The following is a 16,112-nucleotide window of genomic DNA, read 5'->3' as shown; positions in this document are numbered from 1 at the left end:
TAAAATAGATAGTGCTGGCTTAAATAGTAATTGTTTTTTCTTTTATCTTCATATCATCAGAATGCAAGTTCGATGGACAATTGAAAAAGGTAAAAGAAAGCAGATTCAAATATTCGATTTTAGACATTTTTATAAATAATTAAATTTGTTATTAGAACTGTTACCATAATTAAGCACAACACCTACTTTCCTTAAGGTCAATAAGCAATAAGAAAATAATGTACAATTCACTAATTCCTTTAAGCCCAATGAGACCTGGGTCTCGGATTGTTTGAGCTGCACGTGTGAAGAGAAGAGTCTGACAGTGAGCTGCACGCCTTTGCCATGTCCTACACAAGAGCCTCCTAACTGTAACGCACCTGGTCAGATGATGGTCCAACAGACTGTGGGTTGCTGCAAATATAACGTCTGTGGTGAGTTTACACACTTTAAACACTTACATTTCAACATGTTTTATCCCGTAATTCAATTGAAGGAACACATCCACGATCTAAAACTAAGACTAAAAGGCAGTGTAACTTTTACATTACAAAGATTGTATAATGCAGAAATATGCTAAATGTTTTATCTCACACAAGCACTTTTCTTGCAGCCATCAATGATATTATAATCTCAAAATGCTAGTAAACCGGTAATCAGTTGTTTATACACGTCATTTATGTGATTGTATTATATTATATTCTTCCACAGTGTGTAATTCCAGTCTTTGTCCCAATGAGAAGCAAACCTGCCCTCTCGGATTCACTCCACGAGTCGAAATGAAAGGCTGTTGTCCAGTTTACACCTGTGGTAAGTGTGGATCAGCATACACGCATTGTTCCCAGAAAATATTTAATAATGGTAGAAAAAAAATCATTGGAATATCGTTTCTCTTTTTACAGTGCCTGAACCTGTCTGTGTGTTCAATGACACGACATATAAGGTAAGAACACTGTGAACATCACCAAGATATAAAATAAAACATAAAATTTTTCAGAAATATGCACAGATTCACTACACTCCAAATTGTACAAACAGCACTGATTTACCTTGGCTTACAAAAGTGTTCACGAACGTATCATTAATCTACACAAAATAGCCCAGGGGGCATCAATATAGTTTGCAAAATTAGTTGCAAATACAAAAAGGTAAAAGTTGATATTGCATTAGTATTCACCCCATTGTTGCAAAACCAGTGACCATCCACGTGACTTCTGAATGGAGTCCACCTGTGTGCAATTAAAGTGTCACATGACCTTGATATAAATACCCTTCTTCCTGGAAGAGTTTGTTAGAGAATATACCCAAACAGCATCATGAAGCCCAAGAACCTGTCCAAACAATTCTGGGACAAAGTTCCGGAAAAGTATCACTCAGGGTTTGGTTATTTAAAAAAAAAAAAAATTTCTATATACTGTGATCATCCACCAAGGCATCATTAAATCCAATATTTAAAAAATGGAAAGAATGTGACACAACTGTCACTCTGCCTAGATGACTCGTGACCGTGTAAGGAAGGGATTAGAGAAACAACCAAGAGGCTAAGGGTAACGTCTAATATGATGCTACCACCACCATGTATCACTGTAGGGATGGTGTTCTCAGGGTGATGAGCTGTGTTGAGTTTCCACCAAAGTGCTTTGTGCCAAGGCTAAAAAGTTCAAGTTTTGTCACATCAGCCCAGACAGCCTATTTTCACATGTTTATACAATCCCGAACAAACTCTAAAGAACTTCAAATCGATCACAATTTCATATGGCTTGTCACTCTTCCATAGAGCCCAGCTTTGTAGAGTGTCCAGGTTGCAGTTGTCCTGTGAACAGCTTGTCCCATCTGAGCTGTGTATCTCTCCAGTTCCTTCAGAGTTACTCTTGGCCTCTTGGCTGCTTCTCTGACTAATGCCATCTTTCCCTGGTCACTGTCTTTTAGAGGATGGCGTCCTCTAGTTGTGGTTGTGCCATATTCTTTACATTTTTAAATAGTGGACTTAGGTTTGGGATATATTTAGCCAAAACCTGGTTATGGGCTATTTCATGTAGATTCATGATATATAATCCTAATGAAGTCTTTTTCAGTTCCACATTATAACATTACAAAATGTGGAAAAGTTCAAGGGGGTGAATATTTATACAAGACACTCTATGTCATTCTTCTTCCTGATATTGTTGTAGTCACAAATGAATAATTGTTCCTTCATGAGGATTTACAGGTTTCACGTCTTATCTGCAGCTTGTGGATTTAATAAAGAGATTATAAAACTCACTTTATCCTTTCAGTTCTCAGTCAGATTTCTCTTTGTCTTGTTGCAGTCTGGTGCATCTGTTCCCATGGAAAATTGTAATAAGTGTGTGTGTTCCGATGAAGTGGACTCCCAAAGTAAACTGCACAAAATCTCATGCGCTCCTCTTCCATGTGACACACAATGTCCACTGGTGAGTAGGGAGAAACTTACCTTTTTTTTCCCTCATGTGCATTGATAACAATAATGTGTGTGATAAGTATAATTCTATTGTATAAGAATATACAGTCTTTCTGAAATGCTATCAAACCTTTAAATAAAGCACATTTAAATTTAGTAACTATTAAAATACACTAAAGTATGCTAATACAATTATTTAGGGATATGAGTACCAGCTTGTTCCAGGAGAGTGCTGTGGAAAATGTGTACAGATCAGCTGTGTGGTTACATCTGGAAATACAACTCAAATTATCAAGGTGAGATTTTAATATATGAAAAAAATAAAATAAAATAAAGCACAATCTGCAGCATACAAAGTTTTAAATATCAATATCTATCTACATATGCATTTACAACTGACACCTTACTTCTGTATTGCGATAAGAAAATAACATACACATCACTAATTCCTTTAAGGTCAAAGAGACCTGGGTCTCGGATTGTATGAGCTGCACGTGTGAAGAGAAGAATCTGACAGTGAGCTGCACGCCTTTGCCATGTCCTACACAAGAGCCTCCTAACTGTAACGAACTCGGTCAGATGATGGTCCAACAGACTGTGGATTGCTGCAAATATAACATCTGTGGTGAGTTTACACATTTTAAACATTTACATTTCAACATGTCTTATACCATAATTCAACTGAAGGAACACATCCACGATCTAAAACTAAGACTAAAAGGCAATTTGTGTAACATTTACATTACAAAGATTGTATAATGCAGAAATATGCTAAATGTTTAGTCTCACACAAGCACTTTTCTTGTTGATATTATAATCTCAAAATGTAATCAGTTGTTTATACACGTCATTTATGTGATTGTATTATATTATATTCTTCCACAGTGTGTAATTACAGTCTTTGCCCCAATGAGAAGCAAACCTGCCCTCTCGGATTCACTCCACAAGTCAAAACAAATGGCTGCTGTTCAGAGTACACATGTGGTGAGTGTGAAGCAGCATAAACGTATTTTTCCCACAGAAATGTTTAATGTAGTAAAAAAAAATGCATTAAAAGTCTGTTCTTTCTTTTACTACAGTGCCTGAACCTGTCTGTGTGTTCAATGACACGACATATAAGGTAAGAACACTGTGAACATGGTCAATATATGAAACAAAATATATAAAATTGATCAAAAACATGCACACTATAGTCCAAACTGCAGAAATAGCACTGAGTTCATTTTTCTTCCTAATATTGTGGTAGTCCCAGATGAATAATTGTTTCTTCATGAGGATTTACAGGTATGGATGTGAAACTAATTTCATCTCTTCAGTTTTCAGTCAGATTTGTCTTTGTCTTGTTGCAGTCTGGTGCATCTGTTCCTAAGGAAGAATGTAATAAGTGTGTGTGTTCTGATGAAGTGGACTCCCAAACTAAACTGCACAAAATCTCATGCACTCCTATTCCATGTGACACACAATGTCCACTGGTGAGTAGGGAGAAATTCACATTGTGACAATGTTTCATCATGTCCAATGGTAGCAATACTGTGTGTGTTAAATATCAATGTATATCGTATAAGAATGTACAGTCTTTCTGAAATGCTATCAAACTAATAAATAAAGTGCATTTAAATTTAGTAACTATTAAAATACACTAAAGTATGCTAATACAATTATTTAGGGATATGAGTACCAGCTTGTTCCAGGAAAGTGCTGTGGAAAATGTGTACAGATCAGCTGTGTGGTTACATCTGGAAATACAACTCAAATTATCAAGGTGAGATTTTAATATATGAAAAAAATTGTCATTCTTGAAGCAAAATTTGCAATAGTACATAGTTTTTAATATCTATCTATCTATATATGTATTTATAACTGACACCTTTTTTCTGTATTACGATAAGAAAATAACATACACATCACTAATTCCTTTAAGGTCAAAGAGACCTGGGTCTCGGATTGTATGAGCTGCACGTGTGAAGAGAAGAGTCTGACAGTGAGCTGCAAGCATGTGCCATGTCCTACACAAGAGCCTCCTAACTGTAACGAACCCGGTCAGATGATGGTCCAACAGACTGTGGGTTGCTGCAAATATAACGTCTGTGGTGAGTTTACACACTTTAAACATTTACATTTCAACATGTCTTATACCAAAATTCAACTGAAGGAACATATGGATCTAAAATTTAGACTAAAAGGCAGTGTAACATTTGCATTACAAAGATTGTATAATGCAGAAATATGCAACATCTTGTATCACACAAGCGCTTAGTGCAAGATAAGATATTCTTTTGTTCTACCTCATCAATGCTATTACAATCACAAAATTTTATTAAGTCAATCTGTTATTATACATGTCATTTATGTGATTGTATTATATTATATCCTTCCACAGTGTGTAATTTCAGTCTTTGTCCCAATGAGAATCAACCTTGCCCTCTCGGATTCACTCCACGAGTCGAAATGAAAGGCTGTTGTCCAGTTTACACCTGTGGTAAGTGTGGATCAGCATACACGCATTGTTCCCAGAAAATATTTAATAATGGTAGAAAAAAAATCATTGGAATATCGTTTCACTTTTTACAGTGCCTGAACCTGTCTGTGTGTTCAATGACACGACATATAAGGTAAGAACACCGTGAACATGACCAAGATATGAAATAAAATATATACTCACTATACTCCAAACTGTATAAATGGCACTGATTTACACTGGGTTGCATAAGTTTTCACCCCTCTTAAACCGCATTTCTGTAGTTTTAAAACCTAAAACTGAAACGGACTTAATTGGGATTTTGCATCATGAATCTTGTACACAATATCCCAGGGGTTACAAATATAGTTTACAATAAATAAAAACAATAAAAGATATGATTGTATAACACAAGTGGCATGTGGAGGAGTGGTTTAGAGGCAGTCTGTAGAGGGAAGGAGAGAGAGAGAGAGAGAGAACCGGCTTGTTTATATACCTATCAATGCTTCTTCCTGATATTGTTGTAGTTGAATAGTTGTTCCTTCATGAGGATTTACAGGTTCCATTTGTTACCTTCAGCATGTGGATTTAATAAAGAGATAAAAAAACTTTATCCTTTCAGTTCTCAGTCAGATTTCTCTTTGTCTTGTTGCAGTCTGGTGCATCTGTTCCTAAGGAAGAATGTAATAAGTGTGTGTGCTCTGATGAATTGGACCCCCAAACTAAACTGCACAAAATCTCATGCACTCCTATTCCATGTGACACACAATGTCCACTGGTGAGTAGGGAGAAATTCAACTAGGCTTAAGAATGTCTTACTATGGTGAATGGTAACAACAACAGTGTGTGTGATAAGAATGACTATATATTGCATGTGATTGACTATATATTGCATTAGAAATGCTGTCAAAATATTATATAAAGCAAATTTGCTAGTTTAAAGAATGCAAATTAATAACTGTCAAACACTAATGTCTGATAATAATTTCATTGCTGAGCAATTGCCTAAATCTGTTCATTTTTACTTTATTTAGGGATATGAGTACCAGCTTGTTTCAGGAGAGTGCTGTGGAACATGTGTACAGATCAGCTGTGTGGTTACATCTGGAAATACAACTCAAATTATCAAGGTGAGCTTTTAATATATGAAAAAAGTATAAAAAATATAAAATACGAGGTATACGTAACTCAGTAACATTAACGCATAACATCATAGCAGTCAGAATGTTAAACAAAAAGGCAAGAAATACAAAGATCTCATATAAACAGACACTTGGGCCTGAAACCGGGTGCAAAAAGTTTAGTCTATCTGAACCTCAGAGTATAGTTTCATCACCATATAAAAGAAAATAATTAGCCAATTTATTTCTGTCTAGCAAATCCAAGAAAATGACTTGAGTATGCGATAATATGTCATGCTCACCTGAGAGTATCTGGTACAGCTCTCGGGATAATATCCTGATATGATCATAATGTGTGGCACACACCAGAGTTTTACCTAAAAAAAATCCTGTCATTTCAGTGCCTCTGTACAATAGTGACAAGAATTACGCAAAAGAGATGTAGTTGAATCTTATAACCCTAAATGCACATCAAATCTCAATACAACAGCTTTCAAATCCAAGTCAGGTCAAAAGTCTCTACTCAAGTATGAGGGGTTGGAGGTCTGGAAAACTTTTCAATTGTCCAAGTCAAGTAATGATTTAAGCCAGAAGTCAAATAATACAAGATGGGAGCAGGACCCGGGATGCTTGGGTAGAAGGCAGGGCAGGGTCTTTTCTGGTTATAAATTTTTTCACTAACGCTTCCTCTGTGTTTCTTTAGCCTGGTGATTCCTGGACTCCATCTAATGACAAATGTGTGACTTATAACTGTGTGAAAGACGGGACACAGTACAATCCTGTAAAGACCCAGAATGTTTGTCCACCATTCTATGAAGCTGACTGTATTCCGGTGAGTTGCCACAACCACAGAAAGCATAACAATCACACTGGCAACACCATAAGTAGGGATATAATTATATATATATATATACATATATATATATATATATATATATATATATATATATATATATATATATAGCTAAACTCTATATACGGTTAATGATGTGCTAGATGTTTTAAGCGAGGGGCAACATTTTAGGAGATCAGCTTACGTTGCCATGGTGTTGTTTGTCTTTGTATCTTAACCCATAATATAATCCTTTCTCTTTTTCTTTATGCAGGGAACAATTGTCAATGTTGATTGCTGCCCTACTTGTAAGTGTTCATTTACATTTAATTAGTTGCTATTATTTCCAAAAAAAAAAATAAAAAATTTATATCCAATCCAAGCAGTGAATTCAAACTAAATAAACTGATTTTTTTTTTTTTAAGGCACGCAGAAGAGTAGCTCGTGCAACCTTACCAAGAGCATCACTTACCTTGAGAGCAATGGCTGCAAGACTGCACAGCCAGTGGAACTGACGGCTTGTGAAGGCTCTTGTGTCACATCTTCCCTGTAAGCTTCAGATTCTACTTCTGTCACATGATGAAAAGACAGTGCTCTAGATACACGATGAAAATGATTAATGCAATATTTTGTTAGTAGACTTTTATTATAATCTTCTATAACATGTCTCCGTCAGCTTTCATAGGTGAGGTTGATTTTGCGTGAACCTCCTATCAGCTTATGACAGCATGAACTGTTTTCATTTCACCACTGAGACATTTGGCACTGAGATGTGTTTCCTAATACCTCAAAATAATGATCCACTTTCTCCCTGCACTCCTCAGCTACTCGATGGCAGCCAACACGTTCGAGCACTCCTGCTCCTGTTGTCAGGAAGTGTCCACCAGCAAGAAGGAAGCCGAATTCATCTGTCCGGACGGATCAAAAGTCACCCACACGTACGACTATGTTGAGAAGTGCAGCTGCTATGAGAGAGAGTGCACACTGAAGGAGACTTCTCCCGTCAAGCAGCGGCGTAGGCGTCGGTGATCAAATGTAGAACAGTCTTCATTTTCTCTAATCAATGTTAATCTATTTATGACTCTATTTACACGAATCAATTAAAGAATCAACTAAAGAATTGTGACGACTGAAGAAAAATCTTCAGTGTTTTTTTTTTCTGTAATTCCTTTCTGATGCTTAAAACCTAATAAACATCAACATGTCGCATCTCATTTGTGTGAAACTGCATCTAGTGATGTTAATATTAAGAAAATATATATTTTATTAATGCTTGATAGATTTCTATTAGTAAATGGAAGAAGAAAAGCTTTTTAATAATCACCATAAACATTAAATCAGTATCACATGACATCACCTTTAATGAGTTATTTGTCAGGTGACCATTTATGGTTACAGTGACAATAACATATATATCAAACCCTGAATCCTTATTATATTATTATGAGTGAAATACACACAAGAAAGGGTGTGATCTTGCCTTTAGTCATACAAGTCAATTTTACACACTCAACACACAGCAAGAAGCATAATGGAAAGGCACATCATGCAATTTATAGCATCTTAAAGTAGAAAATCACTTACCACAATGATCAAATAGGGGATTTATTCTAAATTTACTCACCCAGGTGATGCCACACTAACGTCTTCTTCATCCAGCCCTTCCATTTAAAGAGTGAAACTGAAATACAGAGGTGCATTATCTTTTCAAATTAATATGAATAACAGCTTAATATGAACATCTGAGTTCAGTTTTTCCTCTCATGGATTTTATAAGGGATGTATTTAGAGTTACACAAGCCTGGATAAAATTGGGGAGGGTTGTGTCAGGAAGGGCATCCGGTGTAAAAACTGTGCCAAATCAAATAGGTGGACCAATGATCCACTGTGGCAACTGAGCAGCCGAAAGAGGAACAACAGCTAAAATGAGCTACAGGCAAGCCCAAGACCCCCAGTGAGGTGAAAGTATGGGTCAACATTCATATACCATCTACCTGTGCTGGTAAACAGCCTCAGAATGCAGCACAAAGGTGGAGTTAAAAAAAAAACAGAAGAAAGAAGGCCATATATGCAAATTTTCTACCACTTTGTGGATGTGGCGTGTGTGACTGCATGGCCTATCAACATTGCTCCAAACAGCACATCGACAACTCATCCAGGAAGTCACAACAGAACCCAAATAAACATCTAAGGAACTGCAGACCTCACTCACCTCAGATAAGGTCAGCGTTCATGATTCCACCGTTAGAAGGAGACTGGGCAAAAATGGTGAACATGCAAGAGGTGCACCTTGGTGACCTTGATGATACTGTTTCACTCGAGTCACCTAGGTGTTGCATAATTCTTTCCTTCAGTAAATGAAATGATCATTTAAAACTGTGTTGTGTTTCCTCATGTTCTCCTAGTGCTAAATTACATTTTTATGAGGATCTGAAACAATGTAGTGTGACAAATGTGCAAAAATTAGAGGAAATTAGCAAGGGTGCAAACAATTTTTCACAGCATACCATAGGTATAGTTATAAATTTGATTTTAAATAAAGTTTGTCCAATAAATCTCCCATGACCAATTTTTGAGGACTGAATTATTTTTGGAATTACTCCAATAGGTCTTATAGTAGGTGGCAGTCCGCTTGTTGTTTTTAAAATATGGGTCTTTTACTGAATGACGTATGATATAAAAAAATGCCCATCGTCATGATAGAATTCATGCATGAGATAAATTAGCAGTGTGCAGGCATCCTCCCTCTGTCCTATCCCTCTGTACATATTTATTCATCTTAGCACGGTATGAAAGTAACCTTTACATGAAAGAGTTTCTTGCTTTGGTACATGTCAGCCCAGCACATTAATCATCCATTTGTGTATTTGAATTACACTGTCAAAGCCTTTGCTTTCATTCCCTATATCCTGAATTGAGTTCATTCCCCTAGGATGTTAGGCTTCATATATTTACTTAGTCGCTGTGAAATAATAGTTTTTTCAAGAGTAGGTCCACCTACTTGAGTGATTGAGTGGTTGAGTGATTAAACACACAAGCTGGAGCTGGGTATGCACCTTGACAAATAGGTTGTGTCTAAAAAAGTACATACCTCTGGCAAATTAAGGCTGGAGGAACTGTTTGAAGGTTGAAATGTTGAGTTAAAAGTTGCTTTTAATATTTATGCTAATTATTCCATTTCATATTATTATGTTCATTTTGTCCAGAAACAAGCTACCAACAGGAAGAAAGTTAAATTGTAGTGGGAAAATGATATTTGATTATTCCATATTAATGAAGTTTTTTTTTTTCACTTACTTAGTGGTTATACAAATTTCCATTCATTAACTCTATCAGTATTTGAATAGTAATAGGCAGAAGGCACATGCCGTTTAATTACAATAGGAATTATTATTCATTTTTATTCATGTCATTTTATTAATCACAGTATGTCTTTCGATGACAAGTTCATTGTTTTACGCTCCTTCAATACTGATACTCTGTTTAGCTGACAGTATCTGATTGACTAAAATATTAAAGACACTTCCTTTTGGAGCCCATGTTTTTTTTCCTCCATATTCTGCATACACTATATTATATAATATGTTTTGTATGTGAATGTTCTTGCCATTTTCTGACCACACTCTGCATTAATAATGATTATTTACATGCATATACAGTATAAATCTCATACACTGATGAAAATCTCACATTAAGATGTTTCTAAAGACCTTATAAACCATCAAAAGCGACATGGTGTAGCCGATTGAAGGCTTTTCTCTCAGAGTGAAAAGCTCACCATAGGTGACAGCAGTTCTAATATTTCTAATATATCTACCCATTACTAAATTTGTCACTATTGTGTTGGTGAAAAAGACATGTAGCCTGTTGTTTAAGTCTCACTGTTGGTGACAGTAGACTACCATAGGGGTGTGTGCTACCGTAAGTGGGGCAGACATTAAGGAGTTTCTGTTGAGTTTTCCAGTGTGAAAACACTATTCACATTGGTGTGTGAGTAGAGTTACGTGTGTGTATTGAGGAGCACACACTGGTATTTACAGCTCATTTAAGTTGCATGGGTGTTGCGGGCACAGACTGGAGTTTGTTTGGTAACCAAGGCGTGACTTGGTTACGTACGAATTGGACTGATTTTGATTTTTTGTTGCGTTATATTGGCTCAAGAGAAAGGCAGTATTAACTCCAGCACTGCTGTCTGACAGTTTGATGTAACCATAATATGTCACGCAGAAATTCATGTTTTAAGCTGTAAATACATTTTTAAAAATTATGGAATAACGTGTGAAGCCAATATGACGTACATAAAAGACATTGCTTATCTCGAGGAGTGAATTTTTTATGGATAAAATTATGAATTAACTTACAGTGAGCCGTAAGTGTAGCAGATGAGTGCTTGTTTTGCATTTTCTTAACAGGAGATTGCAATGAAAGTAGTAGAAATATTGGCATTATCTTATTAATTCTATAATTAATAAGAGTGAAAGTCATATTGTTAAGAAGAGGGAAAACAGCAAAGTGTGATTGGGAAGCACAGTACTAAACTATTAAACTATTAGATCTAAAATAGATTTAATCTATGGGATCTTTATTTGACTACTTGCATTCTTCTGTTGCACATATCATCAGATTACTCTTTTTTTATTTTTCAATTTTAAACTGTTTATTGCTTTTATGTTACATTGAATTACATGTGACAGCAAAGAAAAACATGTAATCTGCTTCTTCAGTCTGTATTTTCTTTCCCCAATTTTTTTTTTAGGCTTAAAGGTGATGCAGTGTATAAAGCAGGTGGTCTAGTCACTATTGAAAAATGCTATCTCGGTCATCTCTACTCAAGAAAAATCTGGCAACCTTGGAGGTGTGAACTAAACACATTGAATTTTAATAATCTGAATAGACCGCCAATAAAATCAGCTTAAGTACCTGCACAACCTGAATCTGAATACAAGACACTTTCCCCACGTAAATATTGATGTAACATTTGAACTTAACTTGCTGACTTACAACAGCAGCTTTGAATATGGCACATTATGCGTATGTGAAATGTCATTTGAGACACTGTTTTAGTTTCTAATTGCAGTAAAATTACAGGCCCCAGAAAATGCCAGGTTGGTCTAAAGAATGTGGCTGTAGCAGTCCTGGTTCTGCCGGGGATCTGGTAGGTAAGTTGCTCTTAGTGAGGCCAGAGGTCTGTGAGCCCAGTTGAGGAGCTTCCTGTAAGGCAGAGGGTGTTTTTGAACTTGTGCCACCCTGGTGATTTATGTACATAACCATCATTCCATGATCTGAATGGATCAGGACGTGATGGCATCTCAGTTATAGCAGGTTCATGTGTTCTGGAAGAGTCTCCCAGATTCTGCCACAGACATACTATCCTCATGCTCCTCAGGTGAGCACCAAGAGTAGGGTTTGGACCCAGAGCTATCAGGAGGGCTCTGCAGAAAGGTGTGATTCATAGAGTGTGTTTTCGCTCTAAATTAGTGAGTTTAACCTGAGCTATGTTTGATGTCAAGCCATCTATATTCTCAGAGAGAAGTGTTCCTTTGGTTGGTTCCTTTGGACCAGCCTGATTAGGTTGATGCCAAGGCAGTAGGCACATAACTGATGGCCATGTGGAGGCTCCAGGATGTACAGGCACTTGGTACACAAGCGTAATTCAATGGAGTTTCAGCTCTGTGTGTATCAAGAGCAACAGCTAATTACAGGCCCACTAGCCAGCAGGAGAGTTTCAAAAACTGTTGGTACCAAGTAAGTAAATCATGGGGTGAGGACAGTGGCATAAGGGTGACACATTCCAGGTTTGTGAGCACTGATAGCTGTGGTGGATTTGAGTGAAATCAAGCTCTGGTCCCGGAAACAGGAGCAAAATGGAATGATTAGGCAGCACATTGGCAATGGAGGGACATGCATATTCTAGCCCTGTTAGTGCTGAAAGCTTCGGTGGATGTGAGGGTACTGGAGGGATACACACACTCCTGTCCTGTAGCATGTAAGTATGCAGTCAGCAGCTCAAGAGCGATAGTGGGGCATGCATGCTCTGGCCCTTTTACCTCTCCAGAGGATGAGCTATCTCAGACACCATGGTGTGTAAGCTAGCAGCTAGAAAAACTATCTAGCAAGTCATAGGCCTGGGAGTGAAATGAAGAGAGAAGGAAAAGGAGAAAGGAGATTAGTTCCTGACTTTTTGGACACATGTACAGTATGTACATACTATACTTAGTGTTGATATTTGTCCAAATCATGCATTTTCCAGGCTATTAAAATGGTATGTTCAAATTTGCACACAATCTGACAACAGGAGTTTGATCATACAGATGAAATGATTTACAATCAGATTTGACCATATTTTGATCATTGAATAAGGGCCATTGTGTGAACAGCAGCTCAAAAAAGATAGAGTAGCTGGTTATAAGTAAAAAACAAAACAAAACAAAAACATGGTATGTTTTAAAATTCTCAAGGACTCTGTATATGTCAATGGTATGATGTGATGTCTCTTCAATTTAACACTGAACATATTTTTTGACATTGACCATAATTTACTGTACCAAGCAAAAATAAATAAACGTTTTCACACTCCACTCTAAAAATCTGAACTGGTATGTGAGATGGAAAGGTGTGGACTAGAGTCTGCCTTGATTCTGCCTAGTCTGAGACTAGAGTCTGCCTTCACACAGTACCAAATTTTTTGATTATATCTCTATTATACCTGGTATAGTGGATTAATCACCATCTACTACCACTGGAAGAAGATGTGTTAGTCCTCACCAGAAGTGGTAGAAGTACTTAAGGTCACAAGTCGAAATACTCATCTAAAACAATAGCCTCCACTGCTGAATATACCCCCACCAACCACAATTACCCCTACACTCATACATACCCCATAGGTAATTGCCCGCACATCCACAAATAATCCCTAGAGCTAACCTCCCCCACATCCCAATGCCAAAATACCCCAGAGGTTACCCCTTAAACAAAGCTAAAACTAAAACTTATTAACTCTTAATGTTTTAATGTTTAATGTTTTTCTCTTTTAAAGTGAATTTCAATTCAAATAGATTCAAATTAAATTAAACCAAAATAAATTGTAAATATGTGAATTTATCCCTAATGAGCAAACCAGAGGTAACGGTGGCAAAGAAAAACTCCCTGAGACGATATGAGGAAGAAACCTTGAGAGGAACCAGGCTCCAAAGGGAACCATCCTCATCTGGGTGATAACAGATAGTGCAATTATAAATAAATCCCTTCTATTATTGTGTATTATATGGACAAATAGTGCAATTGTACAACCAGTAAATTCTTCACAGTTTTCACATGAAGTCTGGTTTGTTGAATCTATCCACTGTCCACTGATGGAGTCCTGAGTACGAAGCTGCTAGTGGCAACTGCAGCCCCAAAGCCACCACAGCAATCGCAGTCCCAAGCCATCACAGTACAACTCCCCATATGAGATCCCCAAGCCATCTCCACGGCCCCCAGGTGGCACCATCCCCAGCAATCCCACTGATCTTCAGGATGTCCATCTGGGGCCCCAGCGAAAGATCTCAACCGCTGAGAACTCCAACCAAAAGTAGATCATCAGGATGGATCAGGCAGGTCTGGAGAGCAGAAGGGGGCAGGATCACTGGTTTAGTGGGCTGTGTCAAGCCAACACCCAGTTTGTTCACAAATTCATCTTTTCTACATTTTGTTGAACCTTTATTACTCTTGTCCTACACTCGGCCATACAGCCTCACACTGAAATAAAGAGTCTTTTAATACAAAAATGCCAAATCAACATGACAATGAACATAACAACAGCAATAAACAAATGTTCAATAATCAAGAGTACCATAACCATTGTTGGTTGTTATACTGTACATCTTATCAATATTTTAGTAAAAATGTACTGATGTTTTTGTGCCACTGAAAGTTGATTCTTTATATCAGGATATGGATCCTTAAAAGTTGTGTGAGTCACCAATTGGCCTGAATCAAATAGGTTCTCCATTCTTAACAGCTTCAATGTATACTTAAAGTTTTGTGTGTTTAAGATGTTGAATTACTGGGAGATCATGGAGTCATTATTTAATGGGATGGGCTGATATTTATACATCATTTGTATAATAAAATAACTCACAGCAATGTATTTACTCACATTCACTCATGGACGTAATCATTAGCCCATCAACATCCATATCAACAAACCTTGCATACGCTTAGGACAAAGGACTGATGAAGACAAAGATTTAATCTGTGTCAACAAGCTATTTAGTGTGTGGGGTTTAACAAATGTTTTTTTATGATCAATAGTAACAAAAATGGTTAAATAGTCTATGTTAAATTGCTCTAGGTGTGAACAAGTGTGTGTATGATGCCCTGCAATTGACTGGTGTGTGTCCTGCCTCATGCCAACGTGACCCTGACCCTGACCAGGATAAAGTGGTTACTGAAGATGAATGAATGAATGAATGTATGAATAATACTTAAATTGGAACACTTGAAGGCATCACTCTTTAAGAGACCCTGAACCACTCGATGCTTGATTTTTTTATGTTTTTTTTTTGTCACTGTGCAAAAGTCTTGGTATATTTTTTTAGTACAAACTTTGTTATAGATGTTTATTTTCTGACTTCTACATTATTGATTCAGTACAAAACCATTTTAGATTCCAAACATTAGTTTTCCGGCACAAAATGAAACGTTACAGAAAACATGTTTGTATGTCAGTAAAGAAAGCAGCAGATTCCATAAGAGACACTTTTCAGATAAAAACATAATGAAGGCTGCTGGGTTTCGCTGCAGAAATAAGAAGCGAGTCGACAGTCAAAGTCTCCAGAAGAACTGTGGCTGCTTCTGCAAGATGCTCAGTAACACTTCCAGCTCATTTCCTTATAAAACTGCACACACTGCACCTCAGATACTGCTTTATTTAAAAAAAAAATGCAAAGGATCGTCACACCAAATATTGACTTTGTTTCATTTATTACTGTTTACTGCTCTTTATAGGATTTTTTAATGTATAAACATTTAATTTCATTATTTTTGAAGGCATCTTTTCTCTACAGCATTTATTTGCACACTACTGTATGTTCTTGAGAGCTTATTTTATCACACAATGCTATATTACTACAATTGCCTTCAAAATGATGGTTATTAATACTAATAATGACACTACTGAAATTAAATCAACCATATTAAAGTTATGGTTAATGAACACTAAAACAGAATACGAGATCAACTCCTTCTCCTGTAGGCAGAATGCCTAAAGTTTTTCAAAGCCACGCCATCATCTAGCACAATCCAGCAAGATATTTATCTTAG

The 16,112-nt window shown here is 36.8% G+C and overlaps 1 protein-coding gene across 1 annotated transcript in view; it reads left to right on the top strand.

The window, feature by feature from the left end:
* Positions 1–8,011, top strand: part of LOC113523927 (mucin-5AC-like) — a 38,040-nt gene extending 30,029 nt beyond the window's left edge. Inside the window, exons 42-61 of the mRNA XM_053238295.1 lie at positions 61–89; positions 245–413; positions 691–789; positions 882–922; positions 2,289–2,411; positions 2,599–2,694; positions 2,855–3,023; positions 3,284–3,382; positions 3,478–3,518; positions 3,748–3,870; positions 4,065–4,160; positions 4,320–4,488; positions 4,779–4,877; positions 4,970–5,010; positions 5,512–5,634; positions 5,891–5,986; positions 6,681–6,809; positions 7,084–7,117; positions 7,235–7,358; positions 7,634–8,011. Coding sequence (XP_053094270.1) covers positions 61–89; positions 245–413; positions 691–789; positions 882–922; positions 2,289–2,411; positions 2,599–2,694; positions 2,855–3,023; positions 3,284–3,382; positions 3,478–3,518; positions 3,748–3,870; positions 4,065–4,160; positions 4,320–4,488; positions 4,779–4,877; positions 4,970–5,010; positions 5,512–5,634; positions 5,891–5,986; positions 6,681–6,809; positions 7,084–7,117; positions 7,235–7,358; positions 7,634–7,838 — 2,105 coding nt within the window. The 3' untranslated portion in view covers positions 7,839–8,011. The remainder of the gene's footprint in view (positions 1–60; positions 90–244; positions 414–690; positions 790–881; positions 923–2,288; positions 2,412–2,598; positions 2,695–2,854; positions 3,024–3,283; positions 3,383–3,477; positions 3,519–3,747; positions 3,871–4,064; positions 4,161–4,319; positions 4,489–4,778; positions 4,878–4,969; positions 5,011–5,511; positions 5,635–5,890; positions 5,987–6,680; positions 6,810–7,083; positions 7,118–7,234; positions 7,359–7,633) is intronic.
* The last annotated feature ends 8,101 nt before the right edge of the window (positions 8,012–16,112 follow it).

The sequence above is a fragment of the Pangasianodon hypophthalmus genome, chromosome 11, assembly GCF_027358585.1.
Source record: "Pangasianodon hypophthalmus isolate fPanHyp1 chromosome 11, fPanHyp1.pri, whole genome shotgun sequence".
In the NCBI taxonomy this organism is placed as follows: Eukaryota; Metazoa; Chordata; class Actinopteri; order Siluriformes; family Pangasiidae; genus Pangasianodon; species Pangasianodon hypophthalmus.
Note: the sequence above shows the minus strand (reverse complement) of the source record. Positions and strands in the feature narration are given on the sequence as shown.